Source organism: Ranitomeya imitator, chromosome 9, assembly GCF_032444005.1.
Source record: "Ranitomeya imitator isolate aRanImi1 chromosome 9, aRanImi1.pri, whole genome shotgun sequence".
NCBI classification, from domain to species: Eukaryota; Metazoa; Chordata; class Amphibia; order Anura; family Dendrobatidae; genus Ranitomeya; species Ranitomeya imitator.
The window spans coordinates 6,944,854-6,972,304 of NC_091290.1; the positions used below are offsets into that span (position 1 = coordinate 6,944,854).

At 47.4% G+C, this 27,451-nt stretch overlaps 1 protein-coding gene across 4 annotated transcripts in view; it reads left to right on the forward strand.

The window, feature by feature from the left end:
- The first annotated feature begins 4,363 nt into the window (after window positions 1-4,363).
- PPFIBP2 (PPFIA binding protein 2) overlaps window positions 4,364-27,451 on the forward strand; it is a 134,296-nt gene continuing 111,208 nt past the window's right edge. For 3 of the 4 annotated variants that reach the window (XM_069740083.1, XM_069740081.1, XM_069740082.1), the window contains exons 1-2: window positions 4,381-4,517; window positions 20,116-20,198. In XM_069740083.1, coding sequence (XP_069596184.1) covers window positions 20,135-20,198 — 64 coding nt within the window. In that variant the 5' untranslated portion in view covers window positions 4,381-4,517; window positions 20,116-20,134. Of the gene's footprint in view, window positions 4,518-20,115; window positions 20,199-27,451 lie in introns of all 4 variants that reach the window. The other variant, XM_069740084.1, reaches the window with a different exon arrangement.

Below are 27,451 nucleotides of genomic sequence, written 5' to 3' on the forward strand. Positions count from 1 at the left end.
AAAGGAAGTGTGTTGCAGTGAGTGAGCAACGAAGTCATAGCAACAGGAGTGAAACATCAGTGGGAGACCAGCTGGAAGCAGGCTGCCTCCCACTGAGCACAGATCCGGTAGCCAGAACACCGAGGGAGTAAAGAGCTCTATGCCGTTACTTCAGAGACTGACAGGACAGTTAATTCCACGTTGGATGTCCGACCCATCATACACAGGAGGCTCGGTGGCAACTTGTGGGGGCCGGGGCGTCTCTAGGGTCCCTATAAAAAGCCTCAGGCCACCGGTCATACGTGTTTTGTTCTATCTGACCACGGAGAACAGTGAGAGGAGTAACAACAGTGAGGACCTTATTGGAGCTTATGCAAGTAGGGACCTACTGTATTACTGTGCGCTAGGGGAAGGCTACTGATTTCCACCTGGATAAGGGGACTCAGGATTTGCCATCAGACCGGCCGGACTCTGCCTACCCTGTGGTCCCTACCCTGGACTGTGGATGCTGAAGCCTTCAGTAAAGGTAAAGAGACTGCAACCTTGTGTCCTCGTTATTCACTGCACCTCACACCATCCACCATCTATACACTGGGAAGCCCTGGGGATATACTTCACCTGTGGGAAGGTATACCATCTAGCTGCCATAACATCACCCCAGCGGACCCCTAAGCAGCATTGGTCACTCTGACCGAATACCACAGGTGGCGTCACGAATATTATCCCTTTAAAGATCTTTCCCCCCATTTCATCAACGGACCTCCCGAGGGCTACGGACCGGGTCAGCCACTGTGACATCCCCACTGAGAACAGAAGGGCCCGACTCCGAGTACCCCACGGCCCTACGGGCGCGCTCCACCTCCCTCTTCCTCCAGACTCCAGTCCTTCCTTTTCCTCCTCTTCCAGACTCCTCTGTCCTCTCTCCCTCTTCCTCCAGACTCCTCTTCCAAACTTTTCTTTCCTCCCTCTCCCTCCTCTTCCAGGCTCTTCTTTCCTCCCTCTCCCTCCTCTTCCAGACTCCTCTGTCCTTCCTCTTCGACTCTTCTGCCCTCCCTCTCCCTCCTCTTCCAGACTCCAGTCCTTCCTCCTCTTCCAGATTCTTCTTTCCTCCCTCCCTCTGCCTCCTCCTCCAGGCTCTTCTGTCCTCCCTCTCTTCCAGACTCCTCTGTCCTTCCTCTTCCTCCTCTTCTAGCCTCCTCTTTCCTCCCTCCCTCTTGCTCCAGGCTCTTCTGTCCTCCCTCTCTTCCTCCTCTTCCAGACTCCTCTGTCCTTCCTCTTCCTCCTCTTCTAGCCTCCTCTTTCCTCCCTCCCTCTTCCTCCACGCTCTTCTGTCCTTCCTCTCTTCCTCCTCTCCCAGACTCCTCTATCCTTCCTCTTCCTCCTCTTCCAGTCCTCCCTCTCTTCCTCCTCTTCTAGACTCCTCTTTCCTCCCTCCCTCTTCCTCCATGCTCTTCTGTCCTTCCTCCCTCTCTCTCCTCCTCCAGACTCTTCTGTCCTCCCTCTCTTCCTCCTCTTCTAGACTCCTCTTTCCTCCCTCTTCCTCCAGGCTCTTCTGTCCTCCCCCCTCCTCCAGGCTCTTCTGTCCTCCCTCCCTTCCTCCTCCACCATACTGTTTGGGTTAACATTTTTATTTCCAATGCTTTTTCCAAAATGACCATGATGCCATACCATTCACCATTATGCCTACTTGTCTAATGGAGACCAAAAGTTGACTGCTTTGGCCTCTCTTGGGTAAGTAGGCAGTCATGGCTGCACAGAACAGAGCTTGCTTCCCCGTGCTGACCTTTTTGCCTCTGGTCGCATGTGGTGGACGCCATCTCTGAACTCCCGCCATAGACTAGGCCTGATGAAGCTGATGCTCTGGTCACGTGGGCCATTTCCATTGACTTCCGGTGAACTCATGTTCTCTGGACCTTCATGGTGGAGGATGACGCGTCAGCTCGCAGGTCTCCCTCAGTATAACATCAGATGCATATGGCGGCAATAATCGGCGCAGGTCATCTAATGAACGTCATTACAGACAATTACCGATACTTAGTAACATCTTGTATAACTATCGCTCAGCTCACATGAAGCATTAGCCAGAAATGTAAAGAAGAGGCTTTCATGTGTTCATCTCCTAAATCTGACACCATGGAGTTGTTCTCCAGGGTCATTAGCGATAACAGAGAATTTGGGGGCTCTCGGTATAAACCTAAAATTACCGAAGTGTCCACGCCATCATTGATTACGGCCGACATGGAGCCGCAGTCTGTGACGTCTGTATTTTCCTGGACATGTGTGAAATCCGGAGGAACCCTGCAGTGTTCAGAGCTCCGACTGAAGCTTTACCACTGAACTCGATGGGCTATGAGTGCAAGTCCGTCAGGCCGGGCCCCCCAAAGTCTGGTAGGACCCAACTGAAGGAGGATCTGGAGATATAGCAATCTGTATTGAAGTAATAAAGAGCTCTGAGACCCCCCTACCATGACCCACTGACCCGGGACAATCCGATCACCCTACATGATCTCAGGCTGCCGTCACACTATCAGTATTTGGTCAGTATTTTACATCAGTACTTGTAGCCAAAACCAGGAGTGGGTGATAAATACAGGAGTGGTGCAGATGTTTCTATTATACTTTTCCTCTATTTGTTCCACTCCTGGTTTTGTCTACAAATACTGATGTAAAATACTGACCAAATACTGATAGTGTGACGGCAGCCTCACAGATGTCTTGTTACTAAGATGTTCTATGGGGTCTAGAGGAGTGTGGAGGGAGAAAGAGGAGAAGGACAGAGAAGTCTGGAGGGCGGAGGAGGACAGAAGGGTCTGGAGGGCGGAGGAGGACAGAAGGGTCTGGAGGGCGGAGGAGGACAGAAGGGTCTGGAGGGCGGAGGAGGACAGAGGAGTCTGGAGGGCGGAGGAGGACAGAGGAGTCTGGAGGGAGGAAGAGAAGGACAGAGAAGTCTGGACGGAGGGAGAGGATAAAGACAGATGGGTCTGGAGGGCGGAGGAGGACGGAAGGGTCTGGAGGGCGGAGGAGGACAGAAGGGTCTGGAGGGCGGAGGAGGACAGAAGGATCTGGAGGGCGGAGGAGGACAGAAGGGTCTGGAGGGCGGAGGAGGACAGAAGGGTCTGGAGGGCGGAGGAGGACAGAAGGGTCTGGAGGGCGGAGGAGGACAGAAGGGTCTGGAGGGCGGAGGAGGACAGAAGGGGCTGGAGGGTGGAGGAGGACAGAGGAGTCTAGAGGGCGGAGGAGGACAGAGGAGTCTGGAGGGAGGAAGAGAAGGACAGAGAAGTCTGGACGGAGGGAGAGGATAAAGACATGGGTCTGGAGGGCGGAGGAGGACAGAAGGGTCTGGAGGGCGGAGGAGGACAGAAGGGTCTGGAGGGCGGAGGAGGACAGAAGAGTCTGGAGGGCGGAGGAGGACAGAAGGGTCTGGAGGGCGGAGGAGGACAGAAGGGTCTGGAGGGCGGAGGAGGACAGAGGAGTCTGGAGGGAGGAAGAGGATAAAGACAGATGGCTCTGGAGGGTCTGTTCCTTTATAGGAATCTGCAGGTGTAAAACTGCAGGTGAAATCCGCACAAAAAAAACGGCGGAAATCCGCAGTTAATCTGCAGGTAAAACGCAGGGTGTTTTACCTGCGGATTTTTCAAAAACGGTGTGGAAAAATCCGCACACGAATCTGCAACGTGGGCACAGAGCCAAAACGTGCATTTGTAAGTGTAACGCTCATATGAACTGGCCCAGATGAAAGTTGGCTCATGAGTGGCGGTGTTTGGCGGTGTTTGGTGGTGTTTGGATGCTCCCTGACACTAGATATCTGGGTGCAGAAGGATCGGGAATGTTGGATTCCAACTGCTGATGCATTAATCCTACGGGAAATAAATCGCCCCCAGAACACTTCACATCACCCCCACTGGAAACATGAAAATGCAGGAAAGTCTGCATATACGGGTCCGAGAGCTAGTTGTTGGGCCACTGTGACCACCTCTAGGTCTGCACTGCTTCGGACACTTATACAACCTGGGAATTGATGCATTTTCAGTTAATGTCTATTTTTCTTGCTATTTGTTTGATCACAACATAAATCACAACATCACCTGTCAGCGGTGAAACTTGAAGCTTGTGGACCCCAATGCAAAATCTTCCTCAGGACCCCCCAACTACCACAGATCTTTGAGAGTAATGGTCTTTCCCTATGGTGAATTTGTGACCTTTTGTGCCCTCTAGTCTCCAGGTCCCGGGTGCGATTGCAAACCCTACACTTTATATAGTCTCCTGTCATCCTACAGAAACATAAACATCAAGGTCCCTTTAATATAACGCTTTGAAGTTGGCATGGCTGGAGATGGGGCTGAAGCCTGCAGAGATGTCTCCATGCACTTCCTTGTTAGTCAGCAGAGGGGAGGCTGAACTTCAGCATTGAGGGATCACATTGTGGATGTTCTTGTTTGTCCTGGGCTCTGCTCAGCATTAGTGCACTCATGTGCTGCTGGTGTTCCCTTCACTAGCTCCAGAGTCAGCAGGCTGGGACACAGGAGCTGGAGGATAAGGTGGGTTCTCTGGAGGATAGGGTGGGTTCTCTGGAGAGTAAGGTGGGTTCTCTAGAGGATAAGGTGGGTTCTCTAGAGGATAAGGTGGGTTCTCTGGAGAGTAAGGTGGGTTCTCTGGAGGATAAGGTGGGTTCTCTGGAGGATAAGGTGGGTTCTCTGGAGGATAAGGTGGGTTCTCTGGAGGATAAGGTGGGATCTCTGGAGAATAAGGTGGGTTCTCTGGAGGATAAGGTGGGTTCTCTGGAGAGTAAGGTGGGTTCTCTGGAGGATAAGGTGGGTTCTCTGGAGAGTAAGGTGGGTTCTCTGGAGGATAAGGTGGGTTCTCTGGAGGATAAGGTGGGTTCTCTGGAGGGTAAGGTGGGTTCTCTGGAGGGTAAGGTGGGTTCTCTGGAGGATAAGGTGGGTTCTCTGGAGGATAAGGTGGGTTCTCTGGAGGATAAGGTGGGTTCTCTGGAGAGTAAGGTGGGTTCTCTGGAGAGTAAGGTGGGTTCTCTGGAGGATAAGGTGGGTTCTCTGGAGAATAATAAGGTGGGTTCTCTGGAGAATAAGGTGGGTTTTCTGGATAATGTCTGGCTTCTTGTAGTAAAGAGGAATTTGTCATTTGTTTGGGGTCCACATTGTTTTGCAAAGAAATAACCTGGCCAGAAGTTTATTATTGTGTGTTGTGACTTGTGAGACAATGTATCACTCTGTCTTGTCATGTTCAGCTCTGCTGGATGTCTTTGTGTCACTCCCCCATTAGCGATCAATCCCCCCATAATATCACTGTTAGCCAAGTGTCTGCCCCATACACAGTATTTGCTACAAAGTGCTCACTTTTGTTTTTTGTTTTTGTTTGTTTGTTTTTTTATTTAGTGGCAAACTTGTCATCTGCAACATTGTATCCAAAAGTGATAAAAAGTTTCTGCAGGCTTCCTGATTATTGGGCAGTACAATACAGCCGTGTCTTTAAGGCTGCGGTCACACGTTCAGTATGTGGTCAGTATTTTACATCAGTATTTGTAGCCAAAACCAGCAGTGGAACAATTAGAGGAAAAGTATAATAGAAACATACGCTCCACTTCTGCATTTATCACCCACTCCTGGTTTTGGCTACAAATATCGATGTAAAATACTGACCAAATACTGCTGGTGTGACGGCAGCCTAAATGTAAGGGGCTCGGGGGTCTTTGTACTTATAAAAAACCATGTTAAAATCTGTCTGCAAAATAGTGAGGAGTGCCTGAGAGCCAGAAGGGTTAAAACTGACAAAACTGGTAGGACGAGGCGAGGAGTTGGGCCGGTACCATGTCGGCTAATAAACGCCATCACATCCACCCATGTCGTGCACAGTGAATCACTCATTCATTATTGCTCTGTGAGGTTCATATAGATTCATTAGCTGCAGGCTTTATCTGATGATGAAAGCAAAGCTACACTGACGATGGCTTCTCTCACTGTGATTACAGACCGGAGAGAAGATTATATTGTCCGCCCGATCTCCGCGTAACATTAGGAATGGGAAAGAACGCGCTCATTCTGGGTGGATGTAAAGAAGACCCTAAAGAAGGTGTCTAGAGCCCCCTATAGCAGCAGTCTGGAGGTGTAGTCTGGAGCCCCCCTATAACAGCAGTCTGGAGCCCCCCTATAACAGCAGTCTGGAGGTGTAGTCTGGAGCCCCCCTATAACAGCAGTCTGGAGCCCCCCTATAACAGCAGTCTGGAGGTGTAGTCTGGAGCCCCCTATAGCAGCAGTCTGGATGTGTAGTCTGGAGCCCCCTATAACAGCAGTCTGGAGCCCCCTATAACAGCAGTCTGGATGTGTAGTCTGGAGCCCCCCTATAACAGCAGTATGGATGTGTAGTCTGGAGCCCCCTATAACAGCACTTTGGAGGTGTAGTCTGGAGCCCCCCTATAACGGCATTCTCGAGCCCCCCTATAACAGCAGTATGGAGGTGTAGTCTGGAGACCCCCTATAGCAGCAGTGTGGAGTTGTAGTCTGAAGCCCCCTATAACAGCAGTCTGGAGGTGTAGTCTGGAGACCCCCTATAACAGCAGTCTGGATGTGTAGTCTGGAGCCCCCTATAACAGCAGTCTGGAGGTGTAGTCTGGAGCCCCCTATAACAGCAGTCTGGAGCCCCCCTATAACAGCAGTCTGGAGGTGTAGTCTGGAGCCCCCTATAACAGCAGTCTGGAGGTGTAGTCTGGAGCCCCCTATAACAGCAGTCTGGATGTGTAGTCTGGAGCCCCCTATAACAGCACTTTGGAGGTGTAGTCTGGAGCCCCCCTATAACGGCAGTCTCGAGCCCCCCTATAACAGCAGTATGGAGGTGTAGTCTGGAGCCCCCCTATAACGGCATTCTCGAGCCCCCCTATAACAGCAGTATGGAGTTGTAGTCTGGAGACCCCCTATAGCAGCAGTGTGGAGTTGTAGTCTGAAGCCCCCTATAACAGCAGTCTGGAGGTGTAGTCTGGAGACCCCCTATAGCAGAAGTCTGGATGTGTAGTCTGGAGACCCCCTATAACAGCAGTCTGGATGTGTAGTCTGGAGACCCCCTATAGCAGAAGTCTGGATGTGTATTCTGGAGCCCCCCTATAACAGCAGTCTGGATGTGTAATCTGGAGCCTCCTATAACAGTAGTCTGGGTGTGTAATCTGGAGCCCCCTATAACAGCAGTCTGGAGGTGTAGTCTGGAGCCCCCTATAACAGCAGTCTGGAGGTGTAGTCTGGAGCCCCCTATAACAGGAGTCTGGAGGTGTAGTCTGGAGCCCCCTATAACAGGAGTCTGGATGTGTAGTCTGGAGCCCCCTATAACAGCAGTCTGGATGTGCAGTCTGGAGCCCCCTATAACAGCAGTCTGGATGTGCAGTCTGGAGCCCCCTATAACAGCAGTCTGGATGTGCAGTCTGGAGCCCCCTATAACAGCAGTCTGGAGGTGTAATCTGGAGCCCCCCTATAACAGCAGTCTGGATGTGTAGTCTGGAGCCCCCTATAACAGCAGTCTGGATGTGCAGTCTGGAGCCCCCCTATAACAGCGGTCTGGATGTGTAGTCTGGAGCCCCCTATAACAGCAGTCTGGATGTGTAGTCTGGAGCCCCCTATAACAGCAGTCTGGGTGTGTAATCTGGAGCCCCCTATAACAGCAGTCTGGATGTGCAGTCTGGAGCCCCCTATAACAGCAGTCTGGATGTGCAGTCTGGAGCCCCCTATAACAGCAGTCTGGATGTGTAGTCTGGAGCCCCCTATAACAGCAGTCTGGAGGTGTAATCTGGAGCCCCCCTATAACAGCAGTCTGGATGTGTAGTCTGGAGCCCCCTATAACAGCAGTCTGGATGTGCAGTCTGGAGCCCCCTATAACAGCAGTCTGGGTGTGTAGTCTGGAGCCCCCTATAACAGCAGTCTGGATGTGTAATCTGGAGCCCCCTATAACAGCAGTCTGGATGTGTAGTCTGGAGCCCCCTATAACAGCAGTCTGGATGTGTAGTCTGGAGCCCCCCTATAACAGCAGCCTGGAGGTGTAGTCTGGAGCCCCCCTATAACAGCAGTCTGGATGTGTAATCTGGAGCCCCCCTATAACAGCAGTCTGGATGTGTAATCTGGAGCCCCCCTATAACAGCAGTCTGGAGGTGTAATCTGGAGCCCCCCTATAACAGCAGTCTGGATGTGTAGTCTGGAGCCCCCTATAACAGCAGTCTGGAGGTGTAGTCTGGAGCCCCCTATAACAGCAGTCTGGAGGTGTAGTCTGGAGCCCCCTATAACAGCAGTCTGGAGGTGTAATCTGGAGCCCCCCAATAACAGCAGTCTGGATGTGTAGTCTGGAGCCCCCTATAACAGCAGTCTGGAGCCCCCCTATAACAGCAGTCTGGATGTGTAGTCTGGAGCCCCCCTATAACAGCAGTCTGGATGTGTAGTATGGAGCCCCCTATAACAGCAGTCTGGAGGTGTAGTCTGGAGCCCCCTATAACAGCAGTCTGGAGGTGTAATCTGGAGCCCCCCAATAACAGCAGTCTGGATGTGTAGTCTGGAGCCCCCTATAACAGCAGTCTGGAGCCCCCCTATAACAGCAGTCTGGATGTGCAGTCTGGAGCCCCCCTATAACAGCAGTCTGGATGTGTAGTCTGGAGCCCCCCTATAACAGCCTTCTGGATGTGTAGTCTGGAGCCCCCCTATAACAGCAGCCTGGAGCCCCCCTATAACAGCGGTCTGGAGGTGTAGTCTGGAGCCCCCCTATAACAGCAGCCTGGAGCCCCCCTATAACAGCGGTCTGGATGTGTAGTCTGGAGCCCCCCTATAACAGCAGCCTGGATGTGTAGTCTGGAGCCCCCCTATAACAGCAGTCTGGATGTGTAGTCTGGAGCCCCCCTATAACAGCAGTCTGGATGTGTAGTATGGAGCCCCCCTATAACAGCAGTCTGGATGTGTAGTCTGGAGCCCCCCTATAACAGCCTTCTGGATGTGTAGTCTGGAGCCCCCCTATAACACCAGCCTGGAGGTGTAGTCTGGAGCCCCCCTATAACAGCAGCCTGGATGTGTAGTCTGGAGCCCCCCTATAACAGCAGCCTGGAGGTGTAGTCTGGAGCCCCCTATAACAGCAGCCTGGAGCCCCCCTATAACAGCGGTCTGGAGGTGTAGTCTGGAGCCCCCCTATAACAGCAGTCTGGATGTGTAGTCTGGAGCCCCCCTATAACAGCAGTCTGGATGTGTAGTCTGGAGCCCCCCTATAACAGCCTTCTGGATGTGTAGTCTGGAGCCCCCCTATAACAGCCTTCTGGATGTGTAGCCTGGAGCCCCCCTATAACAGCAGCCTGGAGCCCCCCTATAACAGCAGTCTGGAGGTGTAGTCTGGAGCCCCCCTATAACAGAAGTCTGGATGTGTAGTCTGGAGCCCCCCTATAACAGCGGTCTCGAGGTGTAATCTGGAGCCCCCCTATAACAGCAGTCTGGAGGTGTAGTCTGGAGCCCCCCTATAACAGCAGTCTGGAACCCACCTATAACAGCAGTCTGGAGCCCCCCTATAACAGCGGTCTGGAGGTGTAGTCTGGAGCCCCCCTATAACAGCAGTCTGGAGGTGTAGTCTGGAGCCCCCCTATAACAGCAGTCTGGAACCCACCTATAACAGCAGTCTGGAGCCCCCCTATAACAGCGGTCTGGAGGTGTAGTCTGGAGCCCCCCTATAACAGCAGTCTGGAGGTGTAGTCTGGAGCCCCCCTATAACAGCAGTCTGGAGGTGTAGTCTGGAGCCCCCTATAACAGCGGTCTGGAGGTGTAGTCTGGAGCCCCCCTATAACAGCAGTCTGGATGTGTAGTCTGGAGCCCCCTATAACAGCAGTCTGGAGGTGTAGTCTGGAACCCACCTATAACAGCAGTCTGGAGCCCCCCTATAACAGCGGTCTGGAGGTGTAGTCTGGAGCCCCCCAATAACAGCAGTCTGGAGCCCCCCTATAACAGCAGTCTGAAAAAGAAACTCACATTAGATGGCGCTTCCTGTTATAAGGTACAGAGGTAAAGAATATTGAAAAGCCGCCATATGGTGACCCTGGGGTGCCGCCCCTTGGGCCCAACACCAAGTACTGGTATATGTCGCGGTGCGGAGCGCTGCTGCGGTGCGGAGCGCTGCCGCGTCCCGTCACCATTTTCTCCACATGGGCGTAATGAACCTGAACAGGGATCCAGGGAGGTGACAGGAAATATCTGTGACCACTGACCGTCCGCCCTGCGGAGCTGTGAGTTTGGTGGTCCGCGTGGATGGTATAATATACGTTTATTTGCATGGACTATGACACGTTTCAGCCTCAGCACGGGGTCTTCTTCAGCCTCTCCGCTCTGTGTTATACAGCCACGGGCTGAGACTCTCTGGAATTGGGATTTTAACTATTAACAGCAATGCTAGAGTGTTCCAATATAAGCAATTTTTTTTTTTAGTCCTATAAAAACGACTGTAAAAAGTAGAAAAAATAAGGTTAAATGTGTTAAAATAAAACAGATTGCAGTGTGCCTCCTCTAAAAGTAAATAAAAAAAAATCATAATTGGTGTCTCGGCATCGTAAACCTGATCTATCAAAATATATCATTATATAACCAATAAACTAAAGAACTAAATCTTCCAAAGATGACACAATTGCCAATCTTGCTCCCGGAGTCCCCGCTTATTATTACTGCACAGCAAATGCCGTAAAAGCAAAAGTAAAAAAATATTGGCAACAGTTCAGAGTTATTTCATCACACTTGGAAGGTTTTTTTTTCTTTTAATATTGCAATGCATTATATGGTAACATGAATCTAGTCATTCAAAACTTCAACTCTGCCCACAAAATAGCAGAATCTCATATGGGTATGTCACAACCATTTTTTTTATTTTGGTTGTATCACTAAGGGGTTAAACTATTAACCAGTGTGGAAAGCTACAGCATAGAGCAGATCCTGCGCTGGAGGACTCCGCGCAACCACTTTTTACATCGTCTGCCATTGATCAACATGGACTCTGTGTAGTACTGTATATTTCCTGTAGTGGCCGCTGTGTGAAATGTGTGCACTGCCTGCAGCGATTACATGATCTGATGGTGTGCATATCGGTGAAAAGAGAGTATCAAGTGCTAAAGTTGCAAATATTGAATTTTATTAGATATCGCAATAACAAAAGTCACAATAACACAATAAATATGAACTCCCAGGACAGAACACAATAGGTAAGGGTCACCTTTCCATAGTAGCAAAAGATAAAGTGCCAGTGCATAATTCCACATTCACTAGTAGCCAAACCATAGAAGTAACCAACCATGAGTCAAACACACCATGTAATGTCTAACAACAAATGAGGAATGGCTTACCAGGATAGTGACGACCAACTGGTGGTGACCCCCAATAGGATGTGGACCCCGGCGCGCGTTTCGCTGGCTGGAACGCCACTTTATCAAAGGTATAAAGCATGCCGCACACTGATGACACATGGATGACATCCATATGTCATCAGCGTGACATGTACTGGCACATGGGAAGCAGCAGTACAGTTCACACTGTTCCCAGGTGCCGACTGGTGAAAACATCTCTGATCATTGTCATCTACTCTCCCTGATATCAGTGCGACCAGATGACAATGATGGGAGTTGTATTCAGCACCCGCTGTGTGCATCCTGTGTAAAATAAAGAATTAATTACAAAAAAAATAAAAAATTAGCGTGGGTTCCCTCGTAATTTTGCTAACTAGCAGAGGAAAAGCCCACGGCTGGGGATGATGTTAATATTCTGGGAAAGGGCACAATATCTTAAAAGGTTCTCAGGCTATTAATAATAAGCTCACGGCTGTTTACTTAGCCTTTACTGGGTTAGTTTACAGTGGGACACCAGAAAAAAACATGATGTGTGGTCCCCCTATAAGATCTAACCAGCAAAGGCTAAACAGACAGCTGTAAGGTTGATATTATTAGCCTGGGAAGGGGCCAGATATATTGGCTCCCCTCCGAGGCTAATAACATCACCTTCAGCAGCCCCAGAAATGGCGCATCCATAAGATGCATCAAATCTGGCACTTAGCCTCACTTTTCCCACTTGCCCTGGTGCGGTGGCGAGTGGAGTGATAGGGTTGGGGTTGATGTCAGCTTTGTATTGTCAGCTGACATCAAGCCCAGGGGGTTAGTAGTGGAGAGGCACCTACAAGTCACTGACGGCTGTTCCCACGCTCAGTGGTGATCTCATTAAGGTCACTGCAGTTCATTGGGCCGCTCACAATGAGCTGCGCTTGGAAACACAGATTCATGGATCTGCGGTAGCCTCAATGACGTCACTGAGCTGATCGTCCTAGCACAGCTTCAATGTCTCCTGGATGCCAGGCTGAACGGTCGCATCATGTCACCATTCAGCAAGGCATCCTGATGAAGCAGAGATGGATTACAGCGTGGGACAAATGGATTATGGTTGGACAGAGGAAGAATATGTTTTTTCTTTCAATTTTTAAATTACAGTGTAATATATAGGAAAAGGGGGTCGGGGAAGTATTTATTTCAAATAAAGGATTTTATTCTTGCTGGATGTCAGCGGACATCACCCCCAACCCTACTAACCCACCCCACTTAGTGGAAGCTAAGCCCCAGAATTGGCTCATTGCCGTTTCTGGGATGGCGGAGAGCTGATGTTATTAGTCTGGGAGGGGGCCAATATCCTTGGCCCTTTACCAGGCTATTAATATCAGCCTGCAGCTTTCTGTTTAGCCTTTGCTGGTTTTTGATTATAGGGGGGACCCCACATCCTATAAAAACCAGTAAAGGCTAAACAAACAGCTGTGAGCTGATATTAGCCTGGGAACTTTTATGGCTATTGGCCCTTTTCCCAGAATATTAACATCAGCCCCCAGGGGTCGGCTTTCCCTCATGCTTTTTTTTTTTTTTTATTATTATTATTTTACACACTATGTACACACACAGTGGGTGTAGAGTCCAACTCCCATCTTTGTCGCCTCGCAGGGAGACAGGTAACAATGATGAGAGCTGCCTTCAGCACCCGGCACCTGGGATCAGCGCGAACTGTACTGCTTTTCCCTGGCGCCGGTACGTATAACGCTGATGTAACACGCGGACAGCAAACGGATACACGGATGTCACATACGGTTGGCACACGGACCACGGATATTTTTCCCAGGAATCACCAGGACGGGTGAAGAGCCTAAGGGCAAGTCTGCATGGACTCTTTACTTTCTCCCAGTGTTTGTGTAGATTTGCAGGCTCTCCATCTGCCCTGGTGTTTGACTGAGGGCCACCACAGTACAGCGCTATGGAATATGTTGGTGCCATAGCAGGAATGAGGGCTGTTGGCAGATTCTTAGAAGCAATGCAGGAAAAGCTCCATTGTCCTAGGGGCCCTGATGTGATGTCCTCGTGCTACGAATCCGTCATGAATTATCCAGAGCGCGGCGTATAATTACCGCCAAGCACGAAGCTCGTCCCTTATAATGACATGCGTTGTGTAAGACGACGCCGCCTGTATCCTCGTCACCGCTGACGGCTGATTGTGAACATGGCCGATGTTTCACGCTTACAATTAAAAGTCCATCTGCTCAGAGCTATTTGTGGCGCAGGTTCATGTCGGGATCTAATCATCCAGGGGACGAGCCTGCAAAGCTGCCGGGCCGACTCCAGATCTGACGGCCTTTGCTGAATGTGGTTATCTCGTTGTTACCCGCGGCTTCAGTACGGCACCAACTTATTTCTTTTTTTAATTAAGCACCTGTATTTTTCACAAAATAATTAATTTTTTTTTTAATGGGATTTTATTAGGGACTTTGAACCATTTGTCTTCTTCATCCTGTAGGTATGGACGTACATGGCAGAAAGAGTTACTAGTGATCTGTCAGCGAGCTTGTTCTCTGGTCTGTAATCCTTATCTCTCTGCGTGAACCAGCTGATCTATGACCGGGTGATGGACCATCAGGACAAACTCATTTACTGGTAACTCAGTCTGTAGTCTATGTATAGTGGTGCATAGAGGATGGAGAAGAGAGATAAGGATCACAGACCAGGGACCGAGCTCACTGCCAGATCACTGTTTACTCATTCTGCTATGTACATAGAGGATGCAGAAGATAAACGCTCCAACATTTTTCAGTGATGGCCGACAAGATAGTTGGTCTACATGCTTTTGTCTCCTTAACCGTGAAAGAACGCAGCTATATAAACTCACCATTGTGACCAATAACAAACCTTAGAGGTAAATACACCCAATTTTTTGCTCTTGTAGGACATCTATTCTCATTAGAGGGGGTCCTGCCACGACTTCCACTGACTCCTGAGCCCTAAAGTACAGTCCCTGGTCACCAGCCTCAGCGCTGACGATCTGCCAATTATTTCCTACAAAAAATGAACCACCTCTGTCAAGATATTTCTGCACAATCCCCTCAGAGCCTGGATCCCCTTCACTCCTGCATCTATCACTTTCCATCTTTGAGGCTGTCACAGAAGAAGGGACCCGGCTCTTTGCTTCTTCTCGCCCTACAACCTGCACCAATGACCCTATTCCTTCACATCTCCTCCAGTCCCTCTCCCCAGCTGTCATCACCTAAATATAAAATATTTTACCTCTGGATCATACATGTACATATACAGATACCGGCTGATGACGGATCATACATGTACATATACAGATCCTGGCTGATGACGGATCATACATGGACATATACAGATCCTGGCTGATGACGGATCATACATGTACATATACAGATACTGGCTGATGATGGTCATACATGTACATATACAGATCCTGGCTGATGATGGTCATGCATGTACATATACAGATACCGGCTGATGACCGGATCATACATGTACATATACAGATCATGACCGGTGACCGGATCATACATGTACATATACAGATCCTGACTGATGATGGTCATACATGTACATATACAGATACTGGCTGATGACGGATCATACATGTAGATATACATATACTGGCTGATGACCGGATCATACATGTAGATATACATATACTGGCTGATGACCGGATCATACATGTACATATACAGATCCTGGCTGATGACCGGATCATACATGTACATATACAGATACCGGCTGATGATGGTCATACATGTACATATACATATCCTGACCGGATCATACATGTACATATTGTACTTGTTTTATTATGTATACCCCTCCTCACATGTAAAGCTCCATGGAATAAATGGCGCTATAATAATAAATAATAATAATAATATCATACAGATCCTGACTGATGATAGTCATACATGTACATATACAGATACTAACTGATGACCTGTCATACATGTACATATACAGATCCTGGCTGATGACCGGATCATACATGTACATATACAGATCCTGACCGGTGACCGGATCATACATGTACATATACAGATCCTGGCTGATGACGGATCATACATGTAGATATACAGATACTGGCTGATGACCGGATCATACATGTACATATACAGATCCTGGCTGATGACTGGATCATACATGTACATATACAGATCCTGACTGATGACGGATCATACATGTAGATATACAGATACTGGCTGATGACCGGATCATACATGTACATATACAGATCCTGGCTGATGCTGGATCATACATGTACATATACAGATACTGACTGATGACCGGATCATACATGTAGATATACAGATGCTGGCTGATGATGGATCATACATGTACATATACAGATACTGACTGATGACAGATCATACATGTACATATACAGATCCTGACTGATGACGGATCATACATGAACATATACAGATACTGGCTGATGACGGATCATACATGTAGATATACAGATACCGGCTGATGACAGATCATACATGTACATATACAGATACTGGCTGATGACCGGATCATACATGTACATATACAGATCCTGACTGATGACGGATCATACATGTAGATATACAGATACTGGCTGATGACCGGATCATACATGTACATATACAGATCCTGGCTGATGCTGGATCATACATGTACATATACAGATACCGGCTGATGACAGATCATACATGTACATATACAGATACTGGCTGATGAAGGATCATACATGTACATATACAGATCCTGACTGATGACGGATCATACATGTAGATACACAGATACCGGCTGATGCTGGATCATACATGTACATATACAGATCCTGGCTGATGCTGGATCATACATGTACATATACAGATACTGGCTGATGACGGATCATACATGTAGATATACAGATGCTGGCTGATGATGGATCATACATGTACATATACAGATCCTGACTGATGACGGATCATACATGTAGATATACAGATACCGGCTGATGACGGATCATACATGTAGATATACATATACTGGCTGATGACCGGATCATACATTTACATATACAGATCCTGGCTGATGACGGATCATATATGTACATATACAGATCCTGGCTGATGACTGGATCATACATGTACATATACAGATCCTGGCTGATGACGGATCATACATGTGCATATACAGATCCTGGCTGATGACCGGATCATACATGTACATATACAGATCCTGGCTGATGACGGATCATACATGTACATATACAGATCCTGGCTGATGACCGGATTATACATGTACATATACAGATACTGGCTGATGACCTGTCATGCATGTACATATACAGATACTGGCTGATGATGGATCATGCATGTGCATATACAGATACTGGCCGATGACCGGATCATACATGTACATATACAGATCCTGGCTGATGACGGATCATACATGTACATATACATATACTGGCTGATGACCGGATCATACATGTACATATAAAGATCCTGGCTGATGACTGGATCATACATGTACATATACAGATCCTGACTGATGATGGATCATACATGTACATATACATATACTGGCTGATGACCGGATCATACATGTACATATAAAGATCCTGGCTGATGACGGATCATACATGTACATATACAGATACTGGCTGATGACTGGATCATACATGTACATATACAGATCCTGGCTGATGACGGATCATACATGTACATATACAGATCCTGGCTGATGACGGATCATACATGTACATATACAGATCCTGACTGATGATGGATCATACATGTACATATACAGATACCGGCTGATGATGGGATCACACATATACATATACAGATACTGGCTGATGACGGATCATACATGTACATATACAGATCCTGGCTGATGACGGATCATACATGTATTGTACATATACAGATACTGGCTGATGACGGATCATACATGTATTGTACATATACAGATACTGGCTGATGACAGATCATACATGTACATATACAGATCCTGGCTGATGACGGATCATACATGTATTGTACATATACAGATCCTGGCTGATGACGGATCATACATGTATTGTACATATACAGATACTGGCTGATGACGGGTCATACATGTACATATACAGATCCTGGCTGATGACGGATCACACATGTACATATACAGATACTGGCTGATGACGGATCATACATGTACATATACAGATACTGGCTGATGACAGATCATGCATGTGCATATACAGACACTGGACGATGACCGGATCATACATGTACATATACAGATACTGGCTGATGACAGATCATACATGTAGATATACAGATGCTGGCTGATGAAGGATCATACATGTACATATACAGATCCTGACAGATGACGGATCATACATGTAGATACACAGATACCGGCTGATGACAGATCATACATGTACATATACAGATACTGGCTGATGACCGGATCATACATGTACATATACAGATCCTGGCTGATGCTGGATCATACATGTACATATACAGATACCGGCTGATGACGGATCATACATGTACATATACAGATACTGGCTGATGACGGATCATACATGTAGATATACAGATGCTGGCTGATGATGGATCATACATGTACATATACAGATCCTGACTGATGACGGATCATACATGTAGATATACAGATACCGGCTGATGACGGATCATACATGTAGATATACATATACTGGCTGATGACCGGATCATACATGTACATATACAGATCCTGGCTGATGACTGGATCATACATGTACATATACAGATACTGGCTGATGACGGATCATACATGTACATATACAGATACTGGCTGATGACCGGATCATACATGTACGTATACAGATCCTGGCTGATGACTGGATCATACATGTACATATACAGATACTGGCTGATGACGGATCATACATGTACATATACAGATCCTGGCTGATGACCTGTCATACATGTACATATACAGATACTGGCTGATGATGGATCATACATGTACATATACAGATACTGGATGATGACCTGTCATACATGTACATACACAGATCCTGGCTGATGACAGATCATACATGTACATATACAGATCCTGGCTGATGACGGATCATACATGTACATAAACAGATACCGGCTGATGACGGATCATACATGTACATATACAGATACTGGCTGATGATGGATCATGCATGTGCATATACAGATACTGGCCGATGACCGGATCATACATGTACATATACAGATCCTGGCTGATGACGGATCATACATGTACATATACAGATCCTGGCTGATGACTGGATCATACATGTACATATGCAGATCCTGGCTGATGACGGATCATACATGTACATATACAGATCCTGGCTGATGACGGATCATACATGTACATATACAGATCCTGGCTGATGACGGATCATACATGTACATATACAGATCCTGACTGATGATGGATCATACATGTACATATACATATACTGGCTGATGACCGGATCATACATGTACATTTAAAGATCCTGGCTGATGACTGGATCATACATGTACATATACAGATCCTGGCTGATGACTGATCACACATGTACATATACAGATACTGGCTGATGACGGATCATACATGTACTGTACATATACAGATACTGGCTGATGACGGATCATACATGTACATTCACAGATCCTGGCTGATGACGGATCATACATGTACATATACAGATCCTGACTGATGATGGATCATACATGTACATATACAGATACCGGCTGATGATGGGATCACACATATACATATACAGATACTGGCTGATGACGGATCATACATGTACATATACAGATCCTGGCTGATGACGGATCATACATGTATTGTACATATACAGATACTGGCTGATGACGGGTCATACATGTACATATACAGATCCTGGCTGATGACGGTCATACATGTACATATACAGATCCTGGCTGATGACGGATCATACATGTACATATACAGATACTGGCTGATGACGGATCATACATGTACATATACAGATACTGGCTGATGACGGATCATACATGTACATACACAGATCCTGGCTGATGATGGATCATACATGTACATACACAGGTACTGGCTGATGACGGATCATACATGTACATATACAGATCCTGGCTGATGATGGATCATACATGTACATATACATATACAGATACCGGCTGATGACGGATCATACATGTACATATACAGATACTGGCTGATGATGGATCATACATGTACATATACAGATCCTGGCTGATGACGGATCATACATGTACATATACAGATCCTGGCTGATGATGGATCATACATGTACATACACAGGTACTGGCTGATGACGGATCATACATGTACATATACAGATACCGGCTGATGATGGATCATACATGTACATACACAGGTACTGGCTGATGACGGATCATACATGTACATATACAGATCCTGGCTGATGATGGATCATACATGTACATACACAGATACTGGCTGATGACGGATCATACATGTACATATACAGATACTGGCTGATGACGGATCCTGCAGCTTTATATAACCCTCATTTATTATAATGCTGGCCGGACCGTACATGACGGCACATTCTATTGTATCTCCCTATTTCCTCATAGATTGCAGCAGATCATGACCCTCACTGCTCCTGTTACTGGGGAACTATGTTACTTTGTGATATGTTTGTACATGTCCCCGCTTATTGCACAGCGCTGTGGAATATGTTGGCGCTATAGAAATACATTTATTTCCCTGTTTTGCCACTGACTGTAATAGAGAAGGTGAAGAGAAATCCTATGATGTTTAAACAGTTTTTTTTTTTTTTAAATTTCCAGGTGAAAGACTACGGCAATCATGGCTTCGGATGCCAGCCACATGCTTGAGGCGGCCCTGGAGCAGATGGATGATATCATAGCAGGTATGGGTGTGCTGTAGACATCAACTAGTAATTAGTTATACCAGAGTACAGAGATTGTTCTCATATGCAGACCCCGGGGTCAGACTGACCCTCCAGACTATCAGAGGAGGCATCGATGTGCCCAAAGGTGCAGAAGACATCCCCATGTTGACTAAAGTCAATTTCTTGTAAACGTATTGGGGCCCCTGTGTTCTTCCTGACTTTTTACAGTGGTAACTAAGATCAGAGGGTCCTAAGCTACATAATAGGGGGATGCATCAATACTAGTGCAAGGGAAAGGCTAAGAAGCCAGCCACCTGATTCACTAGAAACCAGTGTGGCGATCAGCCGATTGCCAGGGATCCATGTCCAGAATCTGTTAGTGATCAGCCGATTGCCAGGGATCCATGTCCAGAATCTTTTAGCGATCAGCCAATTGCCAGGGATCCATGTCCAGAATCTTTTAGTGATCAGCCGATCATCAGGGATCTATGTCCAGAATCTGTTACTGATCAGCCAATCGCCAGGGATCCATGTCCAGAATCTTTTAGCGATCAGCCAATTGCCAGGGATCCATGTCCAGAATCTTTTAGTGATCAGCCGATCATCAGGGATCTATGTCCAGAATCTGTTACTGATCAGCCGATCGCCAGGGATCTATGTCCAGAATCTGTTAGTGATCAGCCGATCGCCAGGGATCCATGTCCAGAATCTGTTAGTGATCAGCCGATCCCCAGGGATCCATGTCCAGAATCTTTTAGTGATCAGCCGATCGCCAGGGATCCATGTCCAGAATCTTTTAGTGATCACCCGATCATCAGGGATCCATGTCCAGAATCTGTTAGTGATCAGGCGATTCCCACAGGGGACATGTTTAGTTTTCCTTTAAGCCGGGTTTCACACATCTATGAAACACAGACCATGCTTGGATTAGATGTTAAAAGACCAGATCCCACCACTGGTGGTCCCACCATGACCCATCTTTATCATAGACCTATATGAGGCCGTTAGCGGAGGACGGGAGACGCAGCGGTCCGGTTGGGTGTTCGGATTCGAGCACGGTTCGTGTTTCCCGGATAGGTGATGGAGGGCTTACAAGGCGATGGAGTCTTGTTCCTGTATAGACCTGCAGCATGCGGCCTCGTTTATTGTGGAATTTTACCGGACGGCTCGCTCTGCCTGCGTGAAGCTCATTAGGTGGCATTACTTCTACTACACATTCACAGAAGCTGCCAAGTCAGCGAAGTGCCAGCCGTCCCAGAAATGAAACATTAACCATTAGTTATTAGTTCAATCCTGTAACCTTCACATGACCGTAAACCCTAAATAAACACCGCTAGGGGCAAACAAGGAGATAGAAAGTGCGTTCACCTCTGTGTTCCCCAATCATCGCAGGGACGTCTGATATTACAGGCCTGCAATAGTTGTGAATGGCCCTATACCAGAAGGAGAACAGGGCAGCTTAGCACGGGGCCGACACGCTCCTATCAGCCCAAAAGACAAAAAAAAACAAATTGTACTGCCCAGTCTATAGAAAAGATAAAAGAATACCGCGGACTTCTTGATGTAAGTTCATAAAGCGATCCTCCTCACTAGTCAGAGCCGCGGGGAAGAGATCCCATCATGAATACATTAGACTCTCAGCAGTGAGTCCTCTGTATTCATTGATCACGTCTATTAGTCAAGAGGCAAAATATGTTTCTGGCAAGCGGCATGTCCTGGTTATATGCTGCCCTTGTACCTTGAAGATTTGCATTTATATTTTAATTAACTTCTTCCAGTCATTAAAATCTGGTCTGAAAAACCTTTCTTTGGTCCTTCTTGGCCAGACTCGTCCTTCTTTCCTTCTCTCGGCCAGACTCGTCCTTCTTTCCTTCTCTCGGCCAGACTCGTCCTTCTTTCCTTCTCTCGGCCAGACTCGTCCTTCTTTCCTTCTCTCTGCCAGAATCGTCCTAATTTACTTCTCTCCGCCAGACTCGTCCGCCTTTTCCTTCTCTCGGCCAGACTCGTCCGGCTTTCCTTCCTCTCGGCCAGACTCGTCCGCCTTGTCCTTCTCTCGGCCAGACTCGTCCGCCTTGTCCTTCTCTCGGCCAGACTCGTTCGCCTTCCTTCCTCTTGGCCAGACTCGTCCACCTTGTCCTCCTCTCGGCCAGACTCTTCCGCCTTTCCTTCCTCTCGGCCAGACTCTTCCGCCTTTCCTTCCTCTCGGCCAGACTCGTCCGCCTTGTCCTTCTCTCGGCCAGACTCGTCCTTCTTTCCTTCTCTCGGCCAGACTCGTCCTTCTTTCCTTCTCTCTGCCAGACTCGTCCTAATTTACTTCTCTCCGCCAGACTCGTCCGCCTTTTCCTTCTCTCCGCCAGACTCGTCCGGCTTTCCTTCCTCTCGGCCAGAATCGTCCTTCTTTCCTTCTCTCGGCCAGACTCGTCCTTCTTTCCTTCTCTCTGCCAGACTCGTCCTAATTTACTTCTCTCCGCCAGACTCGTCCGCCTTTTCCTTCTCTCCGCCAGACTCGTCCGGCTTTCCTTCCTCTCGGCCAGACTCGTCCGCCTTGTCCTTCTCTCGGCCAGACTCATTCGCCTTCCTTCCTCTTGGCCAGACTCGTCCACCTTGTCCTTCTCTCGTCCAGACTCGTCCGCCTTTCCTTCCTCTCGGCCAGACTCGTCCGCCTTGTCCTTCTCTCGGCCAGACTCGTCCGCCTTTCCTTCCTCTCGGCCAGACTCGTCCGCCTTTCCTTCCTCTCGGCCAGACTCATTCGCCTTCCTTCCTCTCGGCCAGACTCATTCGCCTTCCTTCCTCTCGGCCAGACTCATTCGCCTTCCTTCCTCTCGGCCAGACTCATTCGCCTTCCTTCCTCTCGGCCAGACTCATTCGCCTTCCTTCCTCTCAACCAGACACGTCCGCCTTTTCCTTCTCTCCGTCAGACTCGTCTGCCTTTTCCTTCTCTCCGTCAGACTCGTCTGCCTTTTCCTTCTCTCGGCCAGACTTGTCCGCCTTTTCCTTCTCTCCGCCAGACTCATCTGCCTTTTCCTTCTCTCAGCCAGACTCATCTGGCTGTCTTACCACCCGGAGAGCAAAAAAATCGATCATTGGAAATGTAATGTGCTGGATCCCCCCCATACAGAATAGAATGTGGGTTGATTCTGACAATGTTAGTCTGTTGTGAATAGGGGTCTTTAATTTAAAGGGGTTAATTCATCCTCTACTCATTATTACTTAAATAATAATGGACAGACCATCAGCAGATTTGGCTTTCAGTACCATCTTTATGCTGATGACACAACTATACACATCCTCCCCTGACCTTACCCCCGCTGTACTACAGAACGCCACTGACTGTCCGCAGTCTCCAACATCATGTCCGCTCTCTATCTGAAACTCAACTTCTCCAAAACTGAACTTCTTCTGCTCCCGCCATCTACTAACCTCCCTAAATCTGACATCTCTAGAATCCGCCCTTTTCTCACCATGGAAACAACAAAAACCCTCACTGTCGCCCTGATCCACTCCCGCCTGGACTACTGCAATGCTCTATTAATTGGCCTCCCCCTCACTCGACTTTCCCCTCTCCAGTCCATCCTTAATGCAGCAGCCAGGGTCGTCCATCTGGCTAATCATTACTCAGACGCGTCCGCTCTTCGCCAGTCGTTACACTGGCTGCCCATTCATTACAGGATACAATTCAAAGTACTTGTTCTCCCCCACAAAGCTCTCCACAGTGCGGCCCCCTTGCATCTCCTCCCTCATTTCTTCCATTCCTGTATAAAGCGTCTCCTTCAAGTCCCGCAGTATAATCAAGATAATGTGAATGGAGTACAGACGCTGATCAGATGTGACGGCCGGACGCCGCCTGCGGGGCCTTTCATGCTACTGTTAAAGGCTCCTACACCCCCGGGAATAGGAGTAAAGGTGGCGACTCGTCACATGTCAACTTTTCACTTGTTAATTGGTTCTAGTATTAAAGAATGTTATTTTACGCTGACTTTTGGCACATTTACGTCTTGCGGACTATTGCCTTCTTGCCGCATTCTCTTCAATGCTGGGTCCATAAGAGGAAATTGATTTTTTTCCAGGAGAAATATTCTGATAGTTCAGCATTAAGGATAATTTTCGGCTGATCCGACTCGCTGTCATCTCCTCTAGGTGACTTCATTGGTGAAGCCCTCGCTCCTGTCTCTGGGAAATTGCCAGTATATGCCATCTTTAATGGTATCTCAGGGCTCACACGGACCCTTAGAATGAAGGGGCTGCAGAGCGGTTTCGGTGGATTTCCAGGCAAAATGCTGCAGTGAGGTTCTAGTCAAGTGAACGTGGCCATCTGCCATTCCCTCCACGTCTGATGGCGGAGTAGATACCTCTTTATGTAGCAGACTAATCTGTATGGGAAGTCTAACCAGGCAGCCGCCATCACATCTTCTCGAAGACCCTGAGGTATGAGTGCACCATCCATAACGCAAGGTAAAGCCTCACCTCAGGCGACAGGCTCGTGTCCGTTTTGACGGAGATCATTCCTGCACTTCTCACATTTAAGGTTGGTGAAGTGGGGGCGCCATTTTATACTCTTTTTTTCAAGTAGCATAATGTTTAAATGAACCACTCCATTAGGTAAAGGTACACCTGGGAGGTTGAGTTTCCGGTCAGAAAGGAGATTTCTGTGTTCATTGTTATTTGAGATTCTTATATATATGGAGGCTTGCGTCACTCTGTAGTTAAGACACATTAATCTATTTCTTAGCACTGCCCCTGAGGATCTTGGCACCGCCCCTGAGGATCTTGGCACCGCCCCTGAGGATCTTTGCACAGCCCCTGAGGATCTTGACCGCCCATACGCTACGCACTTAAGAATGCTAATTCAGAGTAGGCACAAAATCCAGAACCATACACTTACAAAGCATAATAACGTAGTGTATCCAAGCATTAACTATTGCTCATAAAGCCCCAAATCGTATGAGTAAAACCTGTTAGTAGCGTTATTATAATTTCCAGCTTCTTTTATGTTTGTGTGTTTTTCACGTCCGTGCTTGATCCGGTCATGTATTGGATTCTCATGGTGGAGATGCCTAGTCATTTTCTAGCAAAGCTCTGTACATATTTGCACTTTTTATTTGCCGATGATTTGTCTATAATGTCGTGGGGACACCTAGTGGTACAAGGAAAAACAGAACGGGAAAGATCTAGGAATGGCGAATTGGTGCGACGAGCCTCGGGGTTAAAGATCGTTACACTTACAGAAATTGACGGTGCCAGCAATAAATCCAGCTGACACATGGGAGTCATGGGACTGTCATTCATCTTTTGCTACAATATTGATCAGTGTCAGACTGAGGTGTCTGGGGCCCACAGGTGAAATGGACTCTAGGGGCCCACCCTACAGCTATATGCAAACACCTGTTAGCCGCTATCCCCGTTATAGTGGAGCGTTAGCTGTAAAACAGGCGGCTCCTGCTCATATACTGTGCGCCATCATAACCGGAATCTACTATTACGGAAGTTTGCATTGAAGGCTTCTTCGGTTACAACACCCGAATCCATGGGCTCCACAGGATCAGTGATGACTTATTGACCGTTTACATCTGACCATTGGAAACCGCAACAATCGGAAGCATGTGGAACTCTTATCCCCGACAGGACACTTTAATCCCCATTTTAAAATACAGCGGCAGGTGGGATGTCTGACCACATCCATTCATCCTCTTTGGGGTTTCCAGAAAAAAACAAGCATAGCACTCCCGGGTACTGAGGGAATGAACGGATCAGTGGTCGAGTCGCACATGTCGCTCCAGTGTATTGGGGATAAAAGCTCCACATTTTGCCGATCGGTGCGGATCGCAGCAGTCGGACCCCCAACAATCGATAAGTTATCACTTGTCTTGTGGAGAGGGGATTTCTTGTATTCACCAGAGAACCCCTGCAAGTGCATCTTGTTCCAAGTATTTAATCACTAATGGAAATAAAGAATCTTCTAATTAATATCAGAACAGATGACCGCCATACACAACACAATCCACTATAGCAAGACCAATAATACCACATACAAGGGACAAATACCGCCACACCATGACCAGACCACATAATGACCAAATAATGCCACATACAGGGGAGAATTGCTGCCACACCATGACCAGACCACAGATTTACACCACATAGTAACTGAATACCACATGCAAGGGACAAATACCGCCACACCATGACCAGACCACATAATGACCAAATAATGCCACATACAGGGGAGAAATGCTGCCACACCATGACCAGACCACAGATTTACACCACATAGTGACTGAATAATACCACATACAAGGGACAAATACCGCCACACCATGACCAGACCACATCATGACCAAATAATGCCACATACAGGGGAGAAATGCTGCCACACCATGACCAGACCAGAGTTACACCACATAGTGACTGAATAATACCACATACAGGGATAAATACCCCCACACCATGACCAGACCACATATTACCACCACATACTCACTCGATAACACCCCATATTGTACAAGGGAGAAATAACACCACACCATGACTGAACTACATATTACCACCGCATAGTGACTGAATAATACCACATACAGGGATAAATACCTCCACACCATGACTGGACCACTTGTTACGACATAATGACTGAATATTACAATAATGATCATTAATTAAAAAAAACACAATACAAACAACACTGTTATCACCACCGGTTACATTATACACAGGAACTCAGTATATTGTATATAGGTAATACAGTGATCACCAGTAACCTTGTACAGAGGAGTTCTGTATATAGTGTCGGTGTACACGTAATTCAGTGAACAGCAGTGATATTATACACAGGAGCTCTGTATATAGAGTACAGGTAATTCAGTGATCACCAGTGACGTTATACACAGGAGCTCTGTATATAGTTTCAGTGTACAAATAATACAGTGATCGCCGGTAATATTATACGCAGGAGCTCTGTATATAGTGTCGGTGTACACGTAATTCAGTGAACAGCAGTGATATTATACACAGGAGCTCTGTATATTGTGGCAGTGTACAGGTAATACAGTGCTCACCAGTGACATTATACACAGAGCTCCTGTGTATAATGTCACTGGTGATCACTGTATTACCTGTACACTATACACTATATACAGAGCTCCTGTGTATAATGTCACTGGTGATCACTGTATTACCTGTACACTGATACTATATACAGAGCTCCTGTGTATAATGTCACTGGTGATCACTGTATTACCTGTACACTGATACTATATACAGAGCTCCTGTGTATAATG